Here is a 27944-nt window from a genome sequence, read left to right as displayed (position 1 = left end):
ACTTTAGTGAAACAAGTTTCATTTATTGCATGCATGACATCACATCTCCTGTACAGGACACCTTTGTGTTGTGATTACCGCCACAGTTAATGAAAATACATCTGGTCCCTGATCTTTCGATAGTTATGCCATTTTAATTCTTCACTTCAGTTCTTTCACTGCTTTGTACACAATAGCTGATCAAAATTATCTGCTTGAAAAGTTTTTTTCTGACTAACTATGGCCTTAAAAGACAAAAAAAAAATCCAGAACTTTTCACACACAAAATGTCCAACATCTGCCAAATTTTCTATTTTATTCACTAGTTACCATAACATTTTTGCTATATTTTTATAATTGATATGTGTGATGGGTTTGGTCACAGAGACCTCCTTGGGACTGTCACATGATGTGCTGAAATTACCTCTGAGCCTGTTTTCCAAGCCAGCTTGGGACTTCAGAACCCTGCCTTGTTGATCCAGACATGGTAGCCTGCTGCAACCCAGACCCAGGGTCTGGTCCAGGCCCCCAAAGCTGCAGACTTAACTGAAAACATCTCAGCAGGTTACTTGTGTCCAGCACCCAGACACCCAGTTCCCAGTGGGATCCAAACCCCAAATAAATCTGTTTTACTCTGTATAAAGCTTATACAGGGTAAATTCATCAATTGTCCACCTTCTATAACAGTGATAGAGAGATATGCACAGCTGTTTGCTCCCCCAGGTATTAATCACTTACTCTGAGTTTATTAATAAACAAAAGTGATTTTATTAAGGATAAAAAATAGGATTTAAGTGGTTTCAAGTAATAACAGACAGAACAAAGTAAGTCACAAAGCAAAATAAAACAAAACACGCGAGTCTAAGAAACTGATTACAGGTAATATCTCACCTTCAAAAATGTTCCAATAAGCTTCTTTTACAGACTAGACTCCTTGCTAGTATGGGCCCAATTCTTTCCCCTGGTACAGTCTTTGTTAGCTTCAGCAGACATCTCAAGTGGTAAGCAGGGGTTTTCCCCTTTGTCCTGCTCCACCTCTTCCCCTTTGTCCTGCTCCACCCCCTTTTATAGCTTTGGCATGAGGCAGGAATCTTTTCTCTCTGGGTCCCCACCCCTCCTTCTAAATGGAAAAGTACAAGATTTAAGATGGATTTCATTATCAGGTGACCTGGTCACATGTCACTGTAAGACCCCTAGTCTCCATTCTTCCTGGGTTGGCCCACACGTACACAGAAAGCCTTGCAGGTAAATAAACCATTTACAACCAACTGTCATAGTCAATGGAAGCCATCAAGATTGTAAACCAATGTTAACGGCCCATGCTCTGCATAATTACAATAGGACCTCAGAGTTATACTTCATATTTCTAGCTTCAGATACAAGAATGATACATGCATACAAATAGGTGGAATATATTCAGTAGGTTATAACTTTTGTTATGATACCTTACAAGAGACCTTTTGCATAAAGCATATTCCAGTTACATCATATTCACACTCATAAGCATATTTCCATAAAACATATGGAGTGCAATATCACAATATGTTTATTAAAATCATGTTAAAAATTGTTATTGAACATTTTCATTTGCTTAAAACACAAACTTTAATAAAAAATGGGTCCATTTCAAGCTTTGAAAAATGTAACATTTTGAAATTTCTGTAAAACAGAGTTCTTGTTTTTCAACCAGAACTAAGTTAACACTTCCTTTTAGGAAGCACAGTTTTCACTACCCCACATAAATATAAATATCTATTGTTGTGTTCAAAGTCAAGTAAATTTCTGGCACTAACCATGCTTTTACCTGGTTATCACTTATAGTACAATAATCCAATCTGACCCTCCCCCTCTCTAACTAGTCCATCTATTGCCTATTTAAATTGACATGAATTAATTTTATTATGTAGATCTGCTACACAACGGTCACTGGTTTTATTTTGCGGTTGGTTTGTTGTAAAGAAAATGTGCCTTTCCCAAGTGACAGATTTGTGCATGGATTGCAGTATTCGTGACATTTTTGAATGGCTCTGTCTTTCAGTTCACGGTCTTCTCAGAATTACTCTGGTCCTGCCACTTGTAGTAGGATTTCATCTTCTACATTTTTTCTTAAGTAGCATTGGCTTACAGGAATATTTCAAATTAACAAGCTCCCCCAGTTCTTTGCCCTCATACTTTTTCAAATTGAAGGATTCGGGTGGGCTTTATTTTACTCCATTTTTATCAAAGATTTTCTTGTTTTTTGGACTCCACATAATAGGAGTGTAACAACCAGATGTGCCACCCTTTATATCCTGGCCCTAGACACATGATCTGGATGAAGATTACATGAAGAGGGCTTCCAGTGGCTGCTGTCACAGAGAGCATCCCCAAGTTTGGCATTTTTCCAACATTGTAGTACATCTATTTTGTCAATGTGAGTTCAATGCTAGGATTTTGGCACAGGACTTGAAAGCAATAGATAGAAGAAGTGAGTTTTTAGAAAGTGCCTTGAGGAGAGCAAGGTTGATGGTACAAATACTGACAGAGAACTAGGTTTACCCAAGCTGATATATACAGAGAAGTAAATTATACCCTTCTGCATAGAATCACAGCACTGGAAGGGACCTCGAGAGGTTATCTAATCCAGTCCCCTGCACTCATGGCAAGACTAAGAATCATCTAGACCATCTAGGTGTTTGTCTAACCTACTCTTAAAAATTTCCAATGATGGAGATTCCACAACCTCCCTAGGCAATTGATTCCAATGCTTAACCACCCTGACAGGAAGTTTTCCTAATGTCCAACCTAAACCCCCCTTGCTGCAGTTTAAGCCCATTGCTTCTTGTCCTATCCTCAGAGCTTAAGACGAACAATTTTTTTTCTCTCCTCCTTGTAACAACCCTTTATGGACTTGAAAACTGTTATGTCCCCTCTCAATCTTCTCTTTTCCAGACTAAACAAACCCAATTTCTTCAATCGTCCCTCATGGGTCATGTTTTCTAGACCTTGAATCATTTTTGTTGCTCTTCTCTGGACTGTATCCAGTTTGTCCACATCTTTCCTGAAATGTGACACCCAGAACTGGACACAATAGTCCAATTGAGGCCTAATTAGCACTAAGTAGAGCGGAAGAATTACTTCTGGTGTCTTCTTACAAAACTCCTGCTAATACATCCCAGAATGATGTTTGCTTTTTTTGCAACAGTGTTACACTGTTGACTCATATTTAGGTCGTGGTTTAATATGACCGCCAGATCCATTTCTGCAGTACTCTTTCCAAGGCAGTCATTTCCCATTTTGTACGTGTGCAACTGCTTGTTCCTTCCTAAGTGGAGTACTTTGCATTTGTCCATATTGAATTTCATTCTATTTACTTCAGACCATTTCTCCAGTTTGTCCAGATCATTTTGAATTTTAATCCTATCCTCCAAAGCACTTGCAACCCCTCCCAGCTTGGTATTATCTGCAAACTTTATAAGAGTTTATATAAACTCTATGCCATTATCTAACTCATTGATGAAGAGTGCAGGGGACTGGATTAGATGACCTCTTGAGGTCCCTTCCAGTTCTATAATTCTAGGATATGGAACAGAACTAGACCCAGAACTGATCCCTGTGGGACCGTACTCGTTATGCCCTTCCAGCATGACTTTGAACCACTGATAACTACTCTCTGGGAATGGTTTTCCATCCAGTTATGCACCCACCTTATAGTAGCTCCACATTGGTTGCATTTCCCTAGTTTGTTTATGAGGAGGTCATGTGAGACAGTATCAAAAGCTTTACTAAAGTGTATTGTTTCCCTCCTATCAACAAGGCTTGTTACCCTGTCAAAGAAAGCTATCAGGTTAGTTTGACATGATTTGTTATTGACAAATCCATACTGACTGTTACGTATCACCTTATTATACTCTGAAACCTGCAAATGGATGGTTTGATTATTTGCTCCATTATCTTTCCGGGTACAGAAGTTAAGCTGACTGGTCTGTGATTCCCCCATGTAACAGGGACCACAACCTGCCCCTCTTCGTGGGGCCTGCTTGCTGCCCCCAGTAAGGCTCACAGAGGCTTCAGGGTTGTGCAACACCCGTGTCTTTATTTACATAAGGTTCTCTCACCACCAGTGTCTATCTATATACAAGCCTTGCAGGATTAGTCACCTCCTTTACAGGCAGCGTCAGCCTTCAGCTAGGAGGCCTCCAGTTCCCTCCTTGACTGACTGACTTCTCCCTGGCTGCCCCCCACCTTTTGGCTCCCTCCCAGCCTTTATAGCCCTTGGTTTGTCAGGCCAGCAGGTGTTGCCAATCCTCAGGCCGGCATCAGGCCTTTTCCATTAGCCCCGATCTGCTTCCTTTGATTGGAGCTGACTGGGCAGGGGCTAATTAGGTGCTTTTGCACCAGCAGCCTGCTACACCTGGGTTGTCTTTATTTCCCTTTTTATAGAATGGCACTTTATTTGCCCCTTTCCAGTCTTCTGGATCTTCTCCCATCTTCCATGACTTTTCAAAGATAATCGCTAATGGCTCAGATATCTCCTCAGTCAGCTCCTTGAGTATTCTAGGATACATTTAATCAGGCCCTGGTGACTTGAAGACATCTAACTTGTCTTAGTCATTTTTAACTTGTTCTTTCCCTATTTTAGCCTCTGATCCTACCTCATTTTCACTGACATTCACTATGTTAGACTCGAATCACCACCAACCTTCTTGGTGAAAACCGAAACAAAGAAGTCATTAAGCGCCTCTGCCATTTCCACATTTTCTGTTATTGTTTTTCCCCCTCATTGAGTAACAGGCTTATCCTGTTCTTGGTCTTCCTCTTGCTTCTAATGTATATGTAGAATGTTTTCTTGTTACCCTTTATGTCTCTAGCTAGTTTGAGATCGTTTCTAATTTTGTCCCTACATACTTGTGTTATTTGGTTATATTCATCCTTTGTAATTTGATCTAGTTTCCACTTTTTGTAGGACTCTTTTTATTTTTAGATCATTGAAGATCTCCTGGTTAACCCAGGGTGGTCTCTTCCCATAATTCCTATCTTTCCTGCGCAGTGGGATAGTTTGCTCTTTTGCCCTTAATAATGTCTCTTTGAAAAACTGCCAACTGTCTTCAATTGTTTTTCCCTTTAGACTTGCTTCCCATGGGGTCTTACCTACCAGCTCACTGAGTTTGCTAAAAGAACAGGAGTACTTGTGGCATCTTAGAGACTAACAAATTTATTAGAGCATAAGCTTTCGTGGGCTACTGCCCACTTCTTCGGATGCATATAGAGTGGAACATATATTGAGGAGATATATATACACACATACAGAGAGCATGAACAGGTGGGAGTTGTCTTACCAACTCTGAAAGGCCAATTAAGTAAGAGAAAAAAATTTTTTTTTGAAGTGATAATTAAGCTAGCCCAGTACAGACAGTTTGATAAGAAGTGTGAGAATACTTACAAGGGGAGATAGATTCAATGTTTGTAATGGCTCAGCCATTCCCAGTCCTTATTCAATCCTGAGTTGATTGTATCTAGTTTGCATATCAATTCCAGTTCAGCAGTCTCTCGTTGGAGTCTGTTTTTGAAGTTTTTCTGTTGTAAGATAGCTACCCGCAGGTCTGTCATTGAATGGCCAGACAAGTTAAAGTGTTCTCCCACTGGTTTTTGAGTATTATGATTCCTGATGTCAGATTTGTGTCCATTAATTCTTTTGCATAGAGACTGTCCAGTTTGGCTAATGTACATGGCAGAGGGGCATTGCTGGCACATGATGGTAGATGTGCAGGTGAACGAGCCCCTGATGGTATGGCTGATGTGATTAGGTCCTATATGTTCCACTCTATATGCATCCGAAGAAGTGGGCAGTAGCCCACGAAAGCTTATGCTCTAATAAATTTGTTAGTCTCCAAGGTGCCCCAAGTACTCCTGTTCTTTTTGCGGATACAGACTAACACGGCTGCTACTCTGAAACCTGAGTTTGCTAAAGTCTGCCTTCTTGAAATCCATTGTTTTTATTTTGCCATTCTCCCACTTACCATTCCTTAGAATCACAAACTCTGCCATTTCATGTAATCTGTGTAATCTGTGCCCTGCTGTGTTATTTTCCCAACAGACGTCTGCGTAGTTGAAGTCCCCCATCACCACCAAGTCCTATGCTTTGGATGATTTTGTTACTTTTTTTAAAAAAGCCTTATCCACCTCTTCTTCTTGGTTAGGTAATCTGTAGTAGACCCCTACCATGAGCATGGACCCTGTCCCCCCTAGGGAGAAGCATGCCAAAGAAGTACAAGTGGCAGTGCTACTATCTGCCTTCACTCAGAGTTTTTTCTGCAGGGAAGCAATGTGTTGACTGCTTTGTTTCCACTTCCAAAGATCACCACTTTTCCTGCAAGCTTGAAATGCTGAAAAGTGAAGTACGTACTCAACATCTATGAGCAACAGACTCCAATCTAAATTCTAAATATTAGGTGATATGGCTCTGGGTTGATTTGAAACCTTTACAACACAGGTTTTTTTTTTAATTGTGATAATTCATAGCCTCCCCCAATCCATATCATTAGACATATGCAAAGCTTTCCCAGACAGTTTGGGAATCAAGACGGTCATTTGCATATGCTCTCAAAGATGCACAAGTATCGCTGGATGCAATCCCCTTCCCTGTAGCATGGGTGTTGTTTATCGCAGCTGGTTGATCCCTGGGGAGGATTACTTGCAGGAGGTGGGGTTTTATTTTGTAATTCTGGCATTTTGAGCTTGCGCTCTCTCTGTCTCCATGCTTTCAGTCATCCAACTCCAACAGTCTCCAATCTGCAGCTTCTTCCGCTGCCTGTTTCTCTTCACCTGCTGCCTGCTCTCTCTCATAGGCCTTCTTCTCGTTCTTTTTCCAGTTTCACCATCTCCAGTCTGGCCCCAATGAGCTGAATGGCTGCCTCACTGAGGACTGTGCCAGGCTGGTACCCCATCACTGGGCAGTTGCAGTCAAGCCTGCACTCCCTACAGCACCATTCCTTCCCGAGGGATCTGGCTGCTGTACGTTCCATGAGCATAAACACCATTTCCTCGACATTTTTCCCTGTAGCTGCTAATGCACGACCAGTACTCAGCTGCTCAAATTGTAGCTTAGTCAGTTTGGAATATGTGTCGTGTTTGTGTGTTCATTTTGCACTGTCTTTTGTTCTATTTCCTTCTCCTGAAATAAAGAAACAGTAAATAACAAAATGTAACTATTTTCTTTCCTGTTTCCAACCTTATTACTTTTAAATCTTTAGGTTATATGTATCAGTATACTTTGTAAGTGTCTTGAGTGTGAATTTTGTTTAGCTCATAAACTGCCGCTTACACCACTTTGACACTTTTCGGAATTAACTGAGGAGTGAATCCCTACCACCTACTCAGAGCAGGAGAGAGCCTTGTCTATGCCCATCAGGGGAAATCCTCTCTAACTACCAGCTACTGGCAACACAAGCACTCTGCTCCAGGATTCACAAGCCCCACTCATTCCCAATGCAATCTAGCAATTTACACACCCCACTTTGTTACGTTTGAGTGCCTTATCATCTGGACACCCTCAGCATTCCCCGATCCACTGCTTCCATGGAGACAGGGCACTCCACTTCACTGGTTTCACCTCCATTCAACACTCTCTTGAGTATAAGGCACTTAAATGTGTCTATAGTAAAACCAAATTGAAGTTTATTTGACAGAGCTTGAGATAAAGATTCAAATAAAAGCAAGTAAAAGGATTTGGAGACAAAAGGTTATAGGTAAAAGAAAAACACAGAACACAACCTGTAGGCTATAATTATTAACAAGTTTCTTTCCTGTCTAAGAATGTGTTCCTTACCCAATGGCCAGTCCTTACTGAACTTGTCCAGTCCAGAAAACTGGGTTCCACCTGTCATGAGACATTTCCGTTGGTAGAGTGTCTCCTCCATAATGGATAATGTCTTATGCCCTTTCTTCTTATCTTATGTAGTTACAGACTAATGTCTCTTAGCCCAGGGGGTTCCCTATTCAGGACTTTCCTTGTGGTTCTTTTGTCTTTGTAAATGCTCAAACCTGCATCTGGTCCAGACAGTAAACAGTAGCTTGGTAAGGCTTCATGGCTGTCCATTGTTCTCAGTGTTGATTGACTCAGGTCTGAGACTCCCCCACCTTGGGTGACAAGTTTTACTTACAACAGTTTTGGAACACAATATCCTACATGTTACATAACTCTAAAATTGTTTCTCCTACCAACACCTCACAATAACCATGAAAATCAACTAGTTCTTAGCTTTTGGCAGAGACCACACACAACCCCCTTTGGTGAAATATTGAGAAGATGGTCAGACGCAGGGGCAAATATACCCATCGAGGCATGCCTGTGTCACAGTGGTCCCAAAGCTGGGAATGGTGACAAAGAATTGCTTTGATGGGAAAAAGTTTCATGCATCCTTTTTTTCATTGCAATTGGTTTCATACCATACAGATCAGCAGATAGAGAATTCAGTCAATAGGAACCAAGAGAATAGTGCTGACGGCTAAATTATTTTACATCCAGTATATTTGTTTCTCTATATTGGTGGGTGATTGTATTACATTAATGCTATGTCTGCACATCAGTAACAGCTATGCAGTATTTCAATATTCTTTGTAAAGTAGTGGTGTAGGACACATTATTGATACAAGTGATGTCAGGGCTCTGTATCTTTTGTGTGAAATATTCTTAGTTAGCAGTCAGAATAAAATAGAGATATTGACTACCTTTTAGTATTGAGTTATGATGAGGCTATTATGATAGCACCATCATTCATACCTCTGCAGTTAATGTTGCTTTAGTAATTCCATCATAAACTCTATTTTTGAGATTTATAGCTCAGTCCTAAACATTCATTCCATCTGTAATTTGGCCTGAAAGATTTCAGCCGCACAGTCCATTTTTAAATCATGTTTTCTAAATGAGATAAAAATAAAATACATTTTTACTCACACAGGAGAATGGATTTCAGCAATTAATAGTCCCAAGCGTGATCCAAAATGTTCATAGTATTTTGAAATACAAAATTCTTTGATTTGATTCTGATTAGCAAAACTTCTTCTGATTCTAAACCTAGACAGTAATTAGAAAAGAGAATTCCATATCCCAACCATGTCCCTTAGAGTTCATGACTGAGATCAGTTTCACTTTCTCTGCTTCTTGCATATGGAGCAGGGTAATGTGTGTATGTCTGGGGGTAAGAGCTGCAGAGTGTACATAGGGGTACAGTGGGGAGAGGAGTGGCAGGAAGTCGAGAAACCCTCCAACCAACTACATTAGGAAGGGCTCCCTCCCATCTGTCATGGAGTGTGGGGAAATAGCTGGGTGCTTTGAAGGACTCTGCATTCCCTGCTTCTGCCATGGGAGCAAGCAATACAGCTACCCATCAGTCCTAGCTGAGGAATGTGGGGGCACATGTGGTGGTCATCTCTCCATAAGGCAACTCCCTCTCTCTTACATCCTCTTCAGCTCTGGAGTCAACCAGTGCCCCCTGGAAGATCAGGAAGCCATTTTCCTCTGCCACCTTTGGTAAGACAAAGTGAGGAGGGGCACTACTACTAAAAAGGGAGGAGAAGGTGAAGTAACCAGGAGATGGTGAGGTTCAGACCATGTGGTCTCCCCGTGAATAATTCCATTTTTCAGGAACTACAGGGTGGAGAGGTGTGGAGGTTAGAAGGAGATGAGGAGCTGGATTGGGATTTAGGGTGAGAGAGAGAGGTGATGGATGACAGGATTGGAATAGAAGATATTGAGAGGTGCTGGGGATCTGTCTGGAGATTTGAAGGTCATGGATCAAAAGGAGCAAGGAAGGATTGGGAGATACTGGGGTAGCCATATTGTATCTCAAGCCCAGCTACTAGATTGGCCACTCGTCTAATTTGAAATTTGCACTGATGTCTGGCCAGCACTTGGCAAACAATGTAATTGGTGCAAGAGTGGGATCAGCTTCCAGAAAGGAGGAAAATGTGAGCTATTCAGGGAGTTCATCCCTGCTCCAGCTTTCCCTGAGGGTTTATGATGGGGTGTTCACCCCACACTCTCCCCAGAGGGGTTAAGGGAAGACAGATGGGCCAATTAATCTTTTAGGCTATAAGATGGGAGAATTAAGGCTGTGAGGAAAGCCCGAGTTAAGGGAAGCGCACTTGTGTAGAAATAGACGGGGCTTCTGTAAAGCAAGGAAACTCATAGGAAAAAGGGGTTCTGCAGTCAGTCCCTGGAAAAAGGGAGGTGTGTTTGGAGCTACAAAGGCAAGTAGCCTACAGTTACTCCCGGGGAAGAGGGAGTTGTGAGGTTGGCAAACCCAGAGAGGCGGGGAGAGCTAGAAGGTAAGGAAATGGCTCAGGAAAAGACAGTAAGGTCCAGGAGGGAACAGACCTTGGATGCTGATTAGAGTGTCCCTGAGCTGGAACCTAGAGTAGAGGGCAGGTCCAGGTTCCCCTACAAGCCACTGGGGAAGTGGCACCATAGGGGCAGTGAATAGAAAGAGTGCCAGAGACTGCTAGTGAGAAGAGATTTTGATACCCTAGGAGGGGCAAATATGTATAGTGACCTGGCTGGAGGGCCAAGTGACGGAGAAGGAACACCTGAAGTCGCAGAGATTGAGAGAGACAGTGGCAGGATGGTGTGAAGTGAGCAGCAGAAGGGGGTCCCAGACCTGGAAGGAGTTAATCCCCAGAGTGGCCAGGAGGAGGCGCCCACTAGCGGTGAATGAACCACGTGACAGGGTTCCTCAGGGTTCTGTCTTTCATTCCCTTCTTTTACCCCACTGCACTTTATTTCTGGGTAATCTCATCCATAGACACAAACTCAACGACCATCTCTATGCTGATGACTCACAGATCTACCTCTCTACTGCAGATCTTTCTTCTTCTGTCCATACTAAAACTCTGCCTGTATCTCTGATATCTCCTCATGGATGTCCAGCTCAACTTGACTAAGCCAGAGCTTTTAATCTTTCCCTCCAAGCCCACCACCTTCCCAACTCCTTTCTGGACCACTGTGGATAACACCAGTATCTTGGCTGTCACTCATCTTGCCTATAAATTGGATGTCATCTTTGGCTTGGAGCACTCTGTAGACCATCACATCCAGGCTATGTCTAAATCTTGCAGATTCTTTCTAAATAAAATTGCTGAGATACAGCCTCTCCTATCTTTCCATGCAGCTAAAACTTTTGGCCAGGCTCTTGTCATCTTGCATCTTGATTACTGCAACATAATTTTCTCTGGCCTTGATAAATACAATCCTTCCCCACTCCAGTCCATTCAGATTGCAGCTGCAAAGCTCATTTTCCTAGCCTGCCACTTTGACCATGTCACTCCTCTCTTTGCATCTCTCCATTGGCTTCCTGTTTTCTATCGTATCAGACATAAGTAACTTGTCTTCACTTGCAAGGCCATGCATTGCATATCCCCGCCCTACCTATCATCTCCTATTCACAATTGAAATGTTGACTCTCACCTCCAATCGGCCCATGGGGTCAGCCTCCATCGCCCACTCATTTCAATTTTCAAACAAGCACCTTCATGCTTTCTGCAAAGCTGCACCTAAAGCTTGGGAGGAGAACCCCATAGACAGCTGCAAAACTATCTCATTATCTGCCTTCAAATCCCTCTTTAAAACTCTCCTTTGCCACAGTGCCTACAAAAAAATTGACAACTGTTAGGCCATTGGTACCCTGATACCACCGCCTATCACAATGTTTCATTGTTTCCGTGTACTACAGGCACCGGCTTCCTCTGGGCCTGGGAGGTGCTCAACTCCCTACTCTACCCCAGGTCCTGCCCCCACCCTCCCCATTCTTCCAAGTCCCCACCCCTGCCCCGCCTCTTCCTGACCCGCCTCTTCCTGCCTCTTCCCACCCAGTTCTGCCCCCTCCCCTGAGCTTTCCCCGTCCCCACTCCTCCCCCTTCCTCCCAGAGCCTTCTGCATGCCACAAAACAGCTGATTGCGGCAGGTGGGAGGCACTGGGAGGGAGAGTGAGGAGTTGATCGGCAGGGCCACCGGCAGGCGGGAGGCGCTGGGGGAGGAGGCAGTAGCTGGCTTCTGGTGGGTGCTAAGCACCAGCTAATTTTTTTCCGTGGGTGCTCCAGCACTGGAGCACCTATGGTGTCAGGGACTATGCCGTGTACTCCCCCATCTGTCTATATTCATATTTTGTCTCTTGACTTATACTTAGATTATAAACCATTTGGTGTTGGGGACCATCTTTTTGTTCTGGGTGTGAAGGAAACACTTAGCATTTCCAGCCAATAGCTGTCAGGTCACTGGGCCAGATCCGTGCCTTAGCTCCAACTGGAGGAGTGCAAAGGGGTCATAAACTAGGCAGCTTGAGGGTTCCCCTGCCAAGGCTGAATCCTTGGGTGGCCTAAAGCTTCCATAGCTGGCAGTATGATAACCCAGCCTCCCCTGTGTCAGGCATGTGCTGTGGGAGGGAGAGTGTGATCACAGGCCATTACAGTGGGCATAATTTAAAGCAGCCCTGAGGCTGCACTAAATTATGCAGCAGGCTAGACTGGCCCCTGACAGCCTCGGGGATGAAAGAAGAACAAAGGAGGCTCAGAGCCCCTCTTGTTCCCCACCTGTTTCCTCAGCTGTACTGAGCAGAGCTCTGGCCGCAGCCGAGGATCCAGATCAACAGTACTTTGTTACATACTGATGCTAGCATCTGTGATATGCAACAGACCTCACTTTCTAAAGCGAAGAGTGATCGGTATGGAACATACTCCAGCCTTATTGGTCTCTTTCCTGGACACTTCCTTGAGATGTGACAAAAGGCATCTGTAGCTCGGTGCCACTTAATCTCGAAGGTTTAGTTTAGAAAGGCTGATGAGGCAGAATGGCTAAAATCATCCAGCAGCATCAGTTTCTCCTCTGACATTTGCTTTTTGAAAGGACTCAGATCATCCTAGTCTTTTCAGTGAACACTGAACAAATCCTGCCTGCTCCCATAATAAGGATAACAAGTGCCACGCGGAGGTACTCTGCCGTATGACATCTTGATTAACCTGTTTCTGTGCACAAGACATGGAGTGCACACTAACCAGTCTCACTTCCTCAGGCTTTCCTGCACTTGTAGTTCAGACAGTCCAGATCACTGCACCAGAAACTCACTGGGGAAAACAAATTGGAAGAGTTAAGATAGATCACTGCACCAGCCACACATCAAGTTTCTGCTGATGTTGTTTTAAAAAAAAATGGGGGCAAGGGGAAATTCTAAATCGAGAAGCTTTATCCACAATGGAAATGCAAAGAGTTTGTTTGGGACTTTTAATATCTACTGGCAAATCAGTTATCACTGTATGAAGAATGACAGCCACAATTTGTGACTTGCCAGTGTCCCTAATTTAAATTAAATAGAACAAATGGCTGCCACTATCCCCTTCATTACATAGCTGCAGCATGTTGAGACTAGCAATCCAAGCATGCAGTGCTCAGCCTGAGAGGAAAACCAATTGCATTAAGCTGCAGCATTGTGTGCTGGGACCTTAGTCTACAGCATTGTACCAGTCCATGGTTTTTACTTTTGCCTCCCCTGTTAAATACCTGCTATTATATGGCATATTTCAAAGCTTTACGAGGGAGGAAAATATAATTTCCCCCATTTTAAAGACAGGCAAGCTGAGCCATAGGGAGGTGAAATGACTTTCCCAAGGTCACACAGTAATCCAGTGGCAGACTCAGGAATAAAATTAAGTTCTCCAGAGTCTCGGTCCTGCTTCTATGTGGCCTGGTTTACACTTAAAAATTAGTTTGACACAGTCACTCAGGGGTGTGAAAAATCCACACCCCTGAGTGTAGTAGCTAACACCTAACACCCAGTACAGATGCAGCTATCCCATCATAAGAATGCTTCCAGTGACCTAGCATTCCTACACTGACAGAAAAAACCCTTCTACTGATGTAGTCTTTGTCTACAGTATGTCACGTTGGCATAGCTATGGCGCCATGGTAGAATCCCCTCAGTGGTGTAAACATCGTCTTTATCACTCAGTGTTCTGAGCACTTCTTCGGACATTAACATAAATATTTCATATTTAATTGCATTGGATATCCATTTGCATTTAGGGAGTGGAAGTCATGCTTCAAATTCACTGATACAGCATAATCCCACCAGGATTTCGGAAGTTTCTTAGAACTGGATTTATCAGTTGTATGGCTATGATGACTATTTCTGAAGAGACTAGATGCTGATGAGAAGAAAGAATCTTTTCAAACATAAACCTAGCAGTTTCCATCTCATGTTCCTTACATGAGAAATAGCAATGCCAGGATTTTGCCCTTGGTCAGTATTACCTTTGGCAGATATATGGTGCATGTTTGTCAGACAAATAAACTTCTCTGGGTATGTAAGAGCATTTTGGACTGAGCGGGAGTGAGCCTCCCATCCCAGATCAACTGACTCAAGTTAGCGGGGCTCCTACTAGCGCTCTAAAAATAGCGGTATAGAAAGTGGTTTGAAGTTACAGCTTGGACTGGAGCTCAAGCTCTGAAGTCGGGGGGGGGGAGGGAGCTTTAGACCCTGAGCCACAACTTCAAACTCTGTCTGTATAGCTCTTTTTAGAGCACTACTACACTCCCTGCTACCCCAAGTCTGTTAACCCAGGCTGGGAGGCTCGGTCCAAAATGCTTTGTAGACATCAAGTTTCTACTGATGTTGTTTTTAAAAAAAACATTCAAAATTTTTTTGAAATTCATTTTCAGACAATACCAGATAAGTATCTTAATCACAAAATGCTAATGGAAAGGGATGTTTGTTCCTATTTTTTTCCCTTTTGGATTGATTCTGAAGAAGAGCCCTGTGTAGCTTGAAAGCTTGTCGCTCTCACCAACAGAAGTTGGTCCAATGAGAGAGATTTCCCACCTTGCCTCTCAACTTAGCGATGAGACATGCTCTTATACTTTTTTTTTTAGAGTAACTATTGCAATCAATGATGATTTGTTTCTACAACAACTCAGTTAAGATTATTTGGTAAATTCCATGTAAATGCATAAGGCCCCATTCTCCTGTACACTGGTTAAACACTCTCAACTTCATTCCATCACCTTCATCTGCAAGTTTCTTCCTCATTCTTCTTTCAAGGAGGTGAAATTTGCCCTCTCAAAGGGTTCGTCCCCCCAAAACCTGCAGCACCTTTTTCCAATTGGGCATCATAGCTCATGAAGGAGCAGTGCTGCCAATCCCACAGCAACCCTCCCCCAGCACTGACCACAATTGCCTTTGGAATCCTCAGTGCAAGAGAGAATCCATGCAAGTTACTGCAACCTATCTACAATAACTTACTCTGCTTTGTCCCAGGTATAGAGAGAGAGGGGATTATCTAGCAGATTCTTGCCAGTCATGCACTAATGGATCTGGGGTGGCCTTAAATTTGAAGTAAGTTCATGCTGCAGAAACCTCTCTCCTGCCACTTCCATTCCCAATCCTCCAACCAGAACCACACATGCAGAGTTTTCTTCTGCTGTCAGAAAAGGAGGGGAACTCAGGAAGCCATAGTAATTGCAGACTCTGGCATGTTGCCAATGGCAGCTCCTCAGGGTAAGCAATCAGGTTGTAGCTACTGTAAAATATCTCTGAGCATACATGTATACAAGGCCTAGTCAAACATTTTATCAAAATTCTCCCATCCCTGTTGGCAGTTCCTGCTGCTCACTCTCAGTTTCTGCCAGTAAGGGGTGGTGTTGAAGAAACCTTCCTCTACAGGTACTCCCTAGACTCATAGGCATGGACCAATCTGCCTCAGTTGTACCCTCTACTCATTGGCAAGTTTCCTACTTCCAAAAAAAAACTATGCTCTCAAACTTAGAGGTGTTGACTTTTTATTTTGTCTTCCTGCTTCCCACACCGCCACAATGGGCATCACTAGCTGTTCCTTATCCAAAATGCCTGCAGGTTCTCTTGGCCAAAGTTGATTGGATGCAGTCACTGGTTGGTGACATTTTTGTTGTTGGAAATTACTATTTAATAACTAAGCTTGACATATCTGACTGCCTTCAGCCAGTGAACAGTGTAATCGGGGAATGATACAGAGAAACTACAAACAGAGGTTTGACTTTGTGAGCAAATATAATGTGTATACAAACTAATTTTTTAAAAATTCTTTCTTTTAACCATTTGAGCCACAAAGCTCCCACAGTGAGGTATAACTAGTTGCCATGAGCGGCACCAGTGTGCTGATTGATGATTGTGGAGGTTCTTGCGATGTAAGATAGTTCTGAGCCTGTTTCTGCTCCGCTTTAAAATCTGCAGCATCTTTGTAGTACCAAAAAAAAAACAAAAAACCCCAAGAACAAGAATGAGATCAACGTTATTCTAGTTAGAAGACAAAATAATAAAGAACTCTGCGGTATGTCTAATGCAGAAAATCAACACTGATCAAACCTCCCTCAAACTCCCTTCCTTAATGCTGGAGTGACATTGCTGAAAAATCTGCCTTATATTAACTTTCAATAAAAGAAACGGACAATAACCTATTTTTAAACGAGGAGGGAGGAAAGTTGTGCTTCCTTTTTGCTCACTACTTTTAAAATTAAACCCACTACCATTCTTGGCTGCTTCTGCTTTCTTGTTTTGTCATGTCTTAATCAGAATGATCACTGTATTTAGGAAGAGCGTTAGTCTTTAAAAACCTCAGTTTCAGAAGTTCAGAGCACTCACCACTCTTGTTAAAGTCAGTTAGTGTTGCATGTGCTCAGCACCTCTGAAAATCGAACCACAAATTGTCCCAAACATAGAAGACATATGACTTGTGTATTTGTTGATGACTGATATAGATGTTTTCCCCAGGTCAAGGTGGTTGGTGCGGGGGGAAGCTTATACAATTTCTGACTTTTTTACCATTCTCAGGGTTAAGCCTTCAGTGCTAGCAACCTCTACCCTTCATGACCACTGAATAGCCTCTATTGACCAAAAGAAAGGACAACATATTGTTTAGTCTTGTATATTTGAATGAAACTCTATGCTAATGCTCTATATTATATCTGATCAGAATAGAATTATGTGGACATTGCAAATATATAATTATGTGTCTGACAAATGCACGTTTCTAGAAGGCATATGATGGGGAGAATTTCATGATAGTCCTTGACATTTTAATCCTACATAATTATCCTATAATAATTAGCAGACATTTTGCACAGTTGGAAGGCTGGAGGGCATAAGGAGAAAGTGGGTCTTTGTAATCTCAAATGTGCAGCCATGCAGTGTTGCAACGTGGTGTTTTGTGCAGGTGAGCATTTGAAGGCAATATTAAATCCAATGATTTATTTGTAAAATTATTATGAGAGTTGGAGGAAAACCACACAAAAATGATTGAAACTACAGAAAAAGGTAAATAATGTTTGATACAAAGGATAATGCAAATTACAAAAAATGAACAGAAAATGGGAACTATGCATTTCCTACCTATGATGCTGCAGAATATTGAGTAAGTTAGACCCATGGAAAAGAATGTTTAGGAAGCAGGAAGATATGAGAGAAATTTTCTTGATTCCTATCCTACCTCTCACTGCAATAGGTATATTCTTGATGGATCCTAGCAACTTCTTTTTCATGAGGAATTGGGTGGTCATGACACTAGAGTTGTTTATGGTGGGATTTTGAAAAGTGTTTAGCACTTTTCCGTTCAAGTCAATGGTAAAGCTCCACTGACTTCAAAGGAAGCCGAATTAGCGCTGAGCACTTTTGAAAACACCACTCTTAGAGTCTATTTGAGATGAAATCCAGCTCATATTTTCTTCGCATTCATATTCATATGCATACTGTGCAGACATTCACGTAGAATTAATTCTCATCTCTCAGAGGGTATGTCTGCCCTTTGAGGTGGCAGTGTGATTCCCACCTTGATGAGACATACCTGCACTAGCTCTGGTTGAGCTACGGTGCTAAAAATAGAGAATATCAACGATAGCACCAGCAGCAGGAGGGGCAAGCCACCCTGAATACATGCATCTCAGAAGGGTTTGTATGCGGAGTGACTAGCACCGCCCTCTACTCACATTGTCACAGCTGGACTGTTTTTAGTGTGCTACCTTGATCAGAGCTAGCACAGGTATGTCTGCTTGAGCTAGGAATGAAGTACCAATAGTCACAAAGAGAGCTTTACACAAAACGTTTATTTCAGCTAAACTGGGTAAGAAGTGTAACCCTGGCAGGGCCAGCCTTAGGGAAAATGGGCGAACTTGTGTTTTGGTGCTCCTGGCCCCCATTTCCCCAAGGTCTCGTGGGCATAGTGCCCCACATTTCCCCTGCCCCCCATTACCCCAGACCCCCACAGGCTCCCACCCCCCATCACCCCTGGCCCTTCCTGCCCAGACAGAGTGGGAGATGGACCCATCTTGTGCTAGTGCAGGAAAGCTGAGAGATGGTAGTCACTGATAAATTGAACATGATTTCAGGCATCTAATCTGAGACATATGTCTGAAATTATTTGTAAAATGCATAATAATAATAATGAATAACCCTTTCTCCCCAACCCCTCCTGTGTCCCTTTTCCCCACCCCCCCCTTCTGAGCCCCCTTCTCCCTTAACCCCTGCACCCACTCCTGTGCCCCAAACCACTGCATGCCCCTCCTGTGCCCCCTTCTCCCTTAACCCTTGCACGGTGACCTCTTTGCCCCAACCCCTGCATCCCCCTGGTGTACCCCTAACTGCATCCATGTGGGGAAACTGACCTGGATGCACAGAGTGGCTGCTCGCTCCTCCCTCGAATGCTGCTCCTCTGGGCCCCCCTAGGTGGCTGGGAGGGGGGAGCAAGGAGCAACACCAGGCTCCCTGTGTCCAGGTCATTTTCCCTATCTGGGCTGTGTAAGGGGAAGGCAGGAAAGCAACAGCTCCTGACGCTCACCTCACAGCACAGCCCAGGTAGGGAAAGTGACCTGGATGCAGGGAGTCCTGGCTTTATTCCTCATTCCCCCTACACACAACCCGTAGGGAGGCACAGAGGAACACTGGAGGGGGCAAGCAGTATCTGTGTGCCACTGCTTGCCTTCCACCCACATTCCTCTGCCGGAAAGAAGCAGGGAGAAATCTGGGCACACACCTCCCCCACACGTTGCCTCAGTGAGTTTGTGGAGCTCCTCCACCTACTGGCAGCATGCATCTCTATGCTGCCACACGGTGGCCCATGACCATGGCTCCCTAAGCGGTGTCCCAGGTGACCCACACCTAAGGCTAGACCTGAATTCTGGCCCTGTTTAAATCAACAGAAGTTTGATGTTGTCTTTAAGAGGGCTAAAATTTCACTTGAGATGTCCAGAGATGTAGCTTTGTTTCAGGGGTAAGATGTGCAAGCCCTCTGATTTGTACTCAGTGCATTAACTTAAAGGTAAAGGTCTAAGTTTGAAAAAAAATATTTTTAATAAAATATAAACAAATATAAACATCCCCATAGATTTGTACTAATTATGTAAATTGCAACCAATCATCAAAATCTTTTTTAAAAGCTCTAAATATTTTTAAATGAAAAAAATATATGCATCACATAACTTTTTTATACTAGAAGTTCAGTTTTCTAGAGCAAAGATGTAAACTTTATTCTTTGATATCCTCACTGAGGTATACAGTGTTTCTTTTCTTTCCTTTTTTTAAATAAATGTCACCAAGGATAAATATATGTAGATGTATTTTTCACTTCAGATGTAAAATTCATACCTCACTTGTGACTTATGCAAGGAAAAAAAGAAGCTTCATTAAATGGAGCTCCAACTTGTCCATGAATAGTGATTTGCAGTTTGGGAGCACTTTCCTTTGAAATCATTAGATCTTTGCAGCCAAGTATTTTTATCTCCTTGAAAAATGCCACTTATTACCTCATCATCATGAGAAAAAACATGATTTTTTAAAAGATGTTTCTTAATGATCTAGGCAATGGCAAAAAGTTCTTTTAGTATTTTCCATACTATAAGCACTAACTTGGTACAGCATGCAATTAAAGTACATTTTAAAATAAAATAAAATAAATAAGTCTAGTGCAATTTATACAAAGTTTTTGATACATTGACTGGCATAATACTTCTGTACAAGTTAACTTCAATACTTTGTGACTTCTTCAGTGTTTCTCTGAAACATATACTAAGGCCTGGTCTACACTATAAGTTTAATTCGAATTTAGCAGCATTAAATCAATTTAACCCTGCACCCGTCCACACAACGAAGCCCTTTATTTTGATATAAAGGGCTCTTAATATCAATATCTGTACTCCTCCCCGATGAGGGGAGTAGCGCTGAAATCAGTATTGCCATTTTGAATTAGGGTTAGTGTGGCCGCAATTCGAAGGTATTGGCCTCCAGGAGCTATCCCACAGTGCACCATTGTGACCGCTCTGGACAGCAATCTGAACTTGGATGCACTGGCCAGGTAGACAGGAAAAGCCCCGCGAACTTTTGAATTTCATTTCCTGTTTGCCCAGCGTGGAAAGCACAGGTGACCACGCAGAGCTCATCAGCACAAGTAACCATGCAGTCCGAGAATCGAATAAGAGCACCAGCATGGACCGTACAGGAAGTTCTGGATCTGATCGCTATATGGGGAGAGGATTCAGTGCTAACAGAACTACGTTCCAAAAGACGAAATGCCAAAACTTTTGAAAAAAATCTCCAAGGGCATGATGGAGAGAGGCCACAACAGGGACTCATATCAGTGCCGCGTGAAAGTTAAGGATCTCAGACAAGCCTATCAAAAAACAAGGAGGCAAACGGTCGCTCCGGGTCAGAGCCGCAGACATGCCGCTTCTACGCTGAGCTGCATGCAATTCTGGGGGGCCACCACCACTACCCCACCTCTGACCGTGGATTCTGAGGCGGGGATAATCTCAGCTACACCTGAGGATTCTGTGGACTGGGAAGAGGAGGAGGAGAAGGAGGACGAGCTTGCGGAGAGCACACAGCACTCCATTCTCCCCAACAGCCAGGATCTTTTTCTCAGCCTGACTGAAGTACCCTCCAAACCCTCCCAAGGCAGTATCCAAGACCATGACCCCATGGAAGGGACCTCAGGTGAGTTTACCTTTTAAAATATAAAACATGGTTTAAAAGCAAGCATTTTTAATGATTAATTTGCCCTGAGGACTTGGGATGCATTCGTGGCCAGTACAGCTACTGGAAAAGTCTGTTAACGTGTCTGGGGATGGAGCGGAAATCCTCCAGGGACATCTCCATGAAGCTCTCCTGGAGCTACTCCAAAAGCCTTTGTAGAAGGTTTCTGGGCAGTGCAGCCTTATTTCGTCCTCCATGGTAGGACACTTTACCACGCCATGTAACAAGTAATCTGGTATCACTGCATGACAAAACCTGGCAGCGTATGGTCCCGGTGTTTGCTGGCATTCAAGCAACGTCCGTTCTTTATCTCGCTGTGTAATCTTCAGGAGAGTGATATCGCTCATGGTAACCTGATTGAAATACAGGAATTTAATTAAGGGGACAGAGGTGGCCATTCCTACTGAGCTGTTTGCCTGTGGCTGAAAAGAAATCCTTCCCTGTAGTTAGCCAAGCAGGGGACGGGGGATAATTGGCGCTGAGCTTTTCGCATTTGGCTAGCAGGGATCTTCTCTGATACCAGCCACGCGGTGGTGGGAGGGATAAAGTGATCATCCCAGAGAATTGGATTGGGGGGAGTTAGTTTGTTTTCTGCTGCTGCAGGTTAACAGGAAAACCGCAGCACTCAACAGGCTTTGCTTGGTATATGGGAAAGGAGGGTGCAGAAGCCGAAAGACAATGGCTTACAATGGCCGCATGCAAGCCTAATTCTGTTGCCCGGACCTGCGTCCGTGATCTCTAACACCAAAGCCACAGGCATTCAATATTAAGATGCAAAATGCGACTTTGCATTGAAATAACATGTGCTATGTAATGTGAATAGTGTCGTTCACCATGAAAGAGTATAAGCATTGTTCTGTAAAATGTATCTTTTTAAATACTTCTCTCCCTTTTTTTCCCTCCCTCCAGCAGCTGCAAATTGTTTGAGCCTCCCTCCTCCATCCCGAAGGCTATCTCAGATAAGGCGGAGAAAAAAAAGGACGTGAGATGACATGTTCTCGGAAATCATGGAATCGACCTGCAATGAAAGAGCTCATCTGAATGAGTGGAAGGATACGGTATCAAAGTACAGGAAAGATGCCAGTGAACGTGAGGACAGGAGGGACCAACGTGAGGACAGGAGGGACGCTTGAGATGAGAGGTGACAGCAGGAAGATCAGAGGAGGCAGGCTGCAACGCTGGGGCTGCTGCATGAGCAAACAGACATGCTCCGGCGTCTGGTGGAGCTTCAGAAACAGCAGCAGGATCACAGAGTGCCACTACAGCCCCTGTATAACCACCCTCCCCCCTCATCATGTTCCATAGCCTCCTAACCCAGACATGTAAGAACGCGGGGGGGTCCATGCACTCTCCCATTCCACCCCAGTGGACAGCCCAAGCAAAAGGCTGTCATTACTTTAAGCTTTTTTTAGTGGCCTTTTCCTTCCCTCCGATCCTCCTCCCAAACCCCACCCGGGCTACCTTGTCAGTTCTCTCCCTCTTTTTATAATCAATTAATAAAGAATAAATGCTTTTTAAACAATAGTGACTTTATTTCCTTTGAAAGCAAGCTGTGATCGAAGGGGTGGGTGGGTTGCTTACAGAGAGTGAGTCAATAAAGGGGGTGGGTTTTCATCAAGGGGAAACAAACAGAACTTTCACAGGGTAGCCTGGCCAGTCATGAAACTGGTTTTCAATGCTTCTCTGATGCGCAGCGCTTCCTGGTGTGCTCTTCTAATCGCCCTGGTGTCTGGATGCGTGTAATCAGCAGCCAGGCGATTTGCCTCAGCCTCCCACCCTGCCATAAAGGTCTCCCCCTTACTTTCACAGAGATTGTGGAGCACACAGCAAGCAGCAATAACAATGGGAATATTGGTTTGGCTGAGGTCTGAGTGAGTCAGTAACGTGTGCCAGCAACCTTTTAAACATCCAAATGCACATTCTACCACCATTTTGCACTTGCTCAGCCTGTAGTTGAACAGCTCCTGACTCCTGTCCAGGCTGCCTGTGTACGGCTTAATGAGACGTGGCATTAAGGGGTAGGCTGGGTCCTCAAGGATAACTATAGGCATTTCAACATCCCCAATGGTTATTTTCTGGTCCAGGAAGTAAGTCCCTTGCTGCAGCCGTTCAAACAGAGTAGTGTTCCTGAAGATGCGAGCGTCATGAACCCTTCCTGGCCAGCCAACGTTGATGTTGGTGAAACATCCCTTGTGATCCACCAGTGCTTGCAGCACCATTGAAAAGTACCCCTTGCGGTTTATGTACCTTGGTGCTCCCGTGCCAACATAGGGATATGGGTTCCATCTATCACCACACCACAGTTAGGGAATCCCATTGCAGCAAAGCCATCCACTATGACCTGCACATTTCCCAAAGTCACTACCTTTGGAAGCAGCAGCTCAGTGATTGCTTTGGATACTTGCATCACAACAGCCCCCACAGTAGATTTGCCCACTCCAAACTGATTCCCAACTGACTGGTAGCTGTCTGGCGTTGCAAGCTTCCACGGGGCTATCGCCACTCGCTTCTCAACTGTGAGGGCTGCTCTCATCTTGGTATTCTGGTGCGTCAGGGCAGGGGAAAGCAAGTCACAAAGTTCCATGGAAGTGCCCTTATGCATGTGAAAGTTTTGCAGCCACTGGGATTCGTCCCACACCTGCAACACTATGCGGTCCCACCAGTCTGTGCTTGTTTCCTGGGCCCAAAATCAGTGTTCCATGGCTAGAACCTGCCCCATTAATAACATGATCTCCAAATCTCCGGGGCCCGGGGTTTGAGAGAATTCTGTGTCCATGTCCTCATCACTCTCGTTGCCGCGCTGCCGTTGCCGCCTCCTCCTCGCCTCGTTTTTCTGATCCTGGTTCAGCATAAACTGCACGAGAATGCTCGAGGTGTTTACAATGTTCATGACTGCTGTCTTGAGCTGAGCGGGCTCCATGCTTGCCGTGGTATGGCGTCTGCATTGTTCACCCAGGAACAAAGACGCGAAACGGTTGTCTGCCATTGCTTTCATGGAGGGAGGGGTGAGGCTGTACCCAGAACCACCTGCAACAATGTTTTTTGCCCCATCAGGCACTGGGATCTCAACCCAGAATTCCAATGGGTGGAGGAGACTGCGGGAACTATGGGATAGCTATGGGATAACTGCCACAGTGCAACGCTCCGGAAATTGACGCTAGCCCCGGTTCATGGACGCACACCACTGAATTAATGTGCTTAGTGTGGCCGCATACATTCGACTTTATACAATCTGTTTCCAAAATTCGAATTCCGTAAATTCGGATTAATCCCGTAGTGTAGACACACTACTAAGTTCTACTAGTCAATGTTATTCAGTTGAACTGGGACTCTGTTCTGAAACACTGAAATAAAGGGGTCTTTTGCTGTTGATTTCATTTAAATCAGGTTTGCAGCCCAGATAAAAGTGCTGTCTCAAAAAATTTTGAAATCTTATAGAAAGTGAAAGATTTCCATGTTTCTCTATGCAGTCTTGCTCACAGAGCAGTTGCCGAGTCAACATTGTATTACAGCCACCATGATATAACTCTGTTTTGAACCCCATTATGAAGGATGAATATGAATTAATCACTAGTGTAGTGGAAATTTGTAGTTGCCTTTTGACCAGTGATCATGAATGAATGAATGAATGAGAGATCTTTAAGAATAATGTATTAGATGGCCAAAAAGCCAATATTCCACAACTCAAAGGGCACAGGTTTGGCTGAAAGCTCATGCTGATTTAGTGGCAAAGTGAAGGCATCACTTAGAAGTAAAAAAGCAGTATATCAATGGAAAAAAGTGGAAATATATAGCCATCAATATACATTTGATGTTATAAAGTATAGAAAACTGAAAAGGGAAGCTAAAGACATCAGAGAAAAATCCATGGCTGACTGACAAGGCTAAGGTCAATAAGAAGAAGGTTATGTATATGAAGAACAAAAGAAACCTGGGAATTCTATGAATCATTATGAATGTATGTATTAATGCATGTATTAATTTTGGGCACCATAATTTTTGGCTGCCGAGCTTGAGACATCCAGGGCCTGATTTTTTTCATTTGCTAAGCACCTAAAGCTCCAAGAGTTGAGCTGGAGTTGTGAGTGCTTAGTATCTCTCTATATAACTAGCCCCAAGGTAAATGACACAAGTTAAGAAGCCAAAAAATGAGGCACAAAAGTATAATTTTTACTGCTGATGTTTTTCTGTTCTAGGCACCAAATCATTTTTCTTGTCAGATTAGTGCAAGCCCTGCAAATTAGATTTTATAAGAGAAGTCAGAAGTGTGCATGATTTTAGAGTTGGGCCTAATCTATGAATTTTGGATCCAAATCCAAACTCTCCCAAATTTCAGTGGTGTTTATATCCAGCTTTTGACATGAGGTCTTCCTTTAGTAAATACCCAGTAGATATCATATGACTAGAGAGACTATGTGGCTTGATCCCATTTTTTCATATGATGTCTCTGTGTCCTAGGAACTTCTGCCAGAAGACCTGAAATACCCTGGCTTTCAAAATGTTTGGAGTTGTTGTTATAGTTACAAAATATGTTGTATTGCTATACCAAGTAGAATGTATTGAAAGTAGTGGAAAAAATAGTGCAAAAGAATGAGTGCTGAGTGTTTGGAGTGAAGAGAAAAGTTGAATGAGTATAGACATTCTCAAATCTTTCTTTTGCTCAACATAAATGTTAAAAGACACTTGCTCAGTGTTTCATGATACACTTATTCAGAACACTAAGCTACTGGGGGAAAAAAACCTGCGCTTCAAGAAATATGTCCATGTCACTGAGTCTGTAGCTAGTAATAGTGACACCAGTACACGAGTACATTTCTTTTTTTAAAAGTGACTATTTTTACCCTTAAAAATATTTCTACAAAAATATCATAGTTTTTTAAAAATATGGTCACCTTACCTAGGAGGCCAATAAAATGATTGAGACATTTATATTTTATCTGAAATGTGACAGTATTATAATACCCCCATCTGCGTTTATAGACAGGCATACCCCAAATACTTGCCAGCCTACTGTGTTCTAATATCATTCTTGAAAATAACATCACGGGAAGCTGGTAGAGTGGCTGCACTTATAAAGTTCACCCAGGCGTAAGAGATGTTATTTCCTTTAACCATTAAATGAAGAAGCTCAAGGTAACAATAGTAAAACTCGGAGAGCAGATTAAACCCTGCAGAGAGCATTCCTGCAGAGAGCATTTGGAATGATTTACTTAATCTGAATTAAAAGTTAACTTCCTTTGTGGAAGATAGGGATGTCTCCTATACAGCAGCACCACTTATTAGACATTCCCTATGGAATGTGAAGTATATCAAGCAGTACATGGGCCTTAACTGTGATTACATTTTATTGCCACTTAGACTATTAAGTACTTAAATTACCAAATAACAGAATCTATATTCTTAATAGTAGAAAAGTGTTAACAGTAATTCTACTAAATATTTCAGCCCTGTTCCAACAATCTCATGGAGGAAAGTTAATGATCATAATCCAAGTAAAGCCCGTCTGAGAAAGTCCCAAGCTGTTCTTGAAATACCTAATGTGCAGCTAGAGGATGCAGGGATGTACGAATGTAAAGCTGAAAACTCACGTGGAAGGAATGTCTTCAGAGGACAGCTACAAGTGTACAGTAAGTGTGTGTCCAGAAAGTACTATGCAACATTCGGCAATAACTTGTTCATACTTAAGGCTGCAGATACACATGAAATAAAGCTGCAGCCAATTAAAAAAGAATGGGTTCTTTCTTTATATAAAATCAATTTGAAATTATCACTACCTATATTTGTTAGTAAATGACTCATTAAATATTGAGTTGCAAGTAGAGCTGGCTGAATTTTTTTACATTTTCCCTCAAAAATCCAACAAAAATTGGGGGTTTCTTCCCCCAGATTTTTTCCCATTTTTACAGCAGGTTGAAATATCTTAAAACTAGTAATTATTTTTAAAAAAATGTTTGCAAAATATTTTACTGTTTCTGCCCCTCTCAAAATTACGCTGGCAATAAAAACTATATCCTACACCACTCTCTCATGACGTATCTCATGATACGTGTAATAGAAAAACTTTTTTAGAAATGTCTTGAAAAGATTTTTTTAATGGTTATATTGCAGTTATGTCTTGTATTCCCCTGCCTGTTAATCCCAATTATTTTGAGTCTGACTGTACAAGGATCAGAAGGAGAGAACAGCTTACTTTCTCAAAAGTCATCTTCAATGCTTCAGTTCTTGGCACTTTCAAAGGGTCTGATTTTCAAAAAGTTCTGAACACTTGCCTTCTCAAAATCAGCCCTTTTAAGGTATGTCTAGGTGGGCACCCAAAAACTGAAGAACCAAAACTCACTTGTCACTTTTGAAAATTTAGACCAAAATATTAAAAACATATGACCTTATATATAAAAAAATTGTGATTGTTGACATAGGTAGTGTCTACACTGAAGTGCTACAGTGACACAGCTGCAGTGCTGCATCTGTGCAGCTGTAAGGTTTCAAGTGTAGACAAGCCCTTTATATCTCATAATGTAGATAACCTTTTGGGGCTAGAAGCAAGTGGTGCATGTCTCACTGCAAAGCTAGAGATCTTCCCTGTTCAAAGCTGGTGTAATTTGTTGGAGAAATTACACAGCTGAGAGAGAGAGAAAAAAATGTTGTGGAAAGCTGACTTTAAGATATTATTTCAGGATTGGCACATTTTTACCTGTGTGAGAATATCAGATACCTACACAGTGTACGTGTTTAACAGTCAGATGCCTTGTTTCACAGTATTTTATTGATAAATACAGTGTTTTGTTAACACACACTTACTTTTATATCTGTCAATTATATGGGTTTTCACCACACCTTGAATCATATAGTCATAGACATCTGTGGTGAAAGAGACCTACCTCATGAGGTCATCTAGCAAATCTCTCTGCTAATGCAGTATTGTTCTATTCAGTACCTTCTCTAGTGTTC

General features: G+C 42.8%; 1 protein-coding gene across 6 annotated transcripts in view; it reads left to right on the top strand.

The window, feature by feature from the left end:
- CNTN5 (contactin 5) overlaps positions 1-27944 on the top strand; it is a 1008853-nt gene that overhangs the window by 788576 nt on the left and 192333 nt on the right. For all 6 annotated transcript variants that reach the window (XM_008178633.4, XM_008178637.4, XM_008178631.4 and 3 more), the window contains one exon: positions 26442-26623. In XM_008178633.4, the coding sequence (XP_008176855.2) occupies positions 26442-26623 (182 nt within the window). The remainder of the gene's footprint in view (positions 1-26441; positions 26624-27944) is intronic.

This window comes from Chrysemys picta, chromosome 1 (genome assembly GCF_011386835.1).
Source record: "Chrysemys picta bellii isolate R12L10 chromosome 1, ASM1138683v2, whole genome shotgun sequence".
Taxonomy (NCBI): Eukaryota; Metazoa; Chordata; order Testudines; family Emydidae; genus Chrysemys; species Chrysemys picta.
This window is presented reverse-complemented; position numbering and strand designations above follow the sequence as displayed.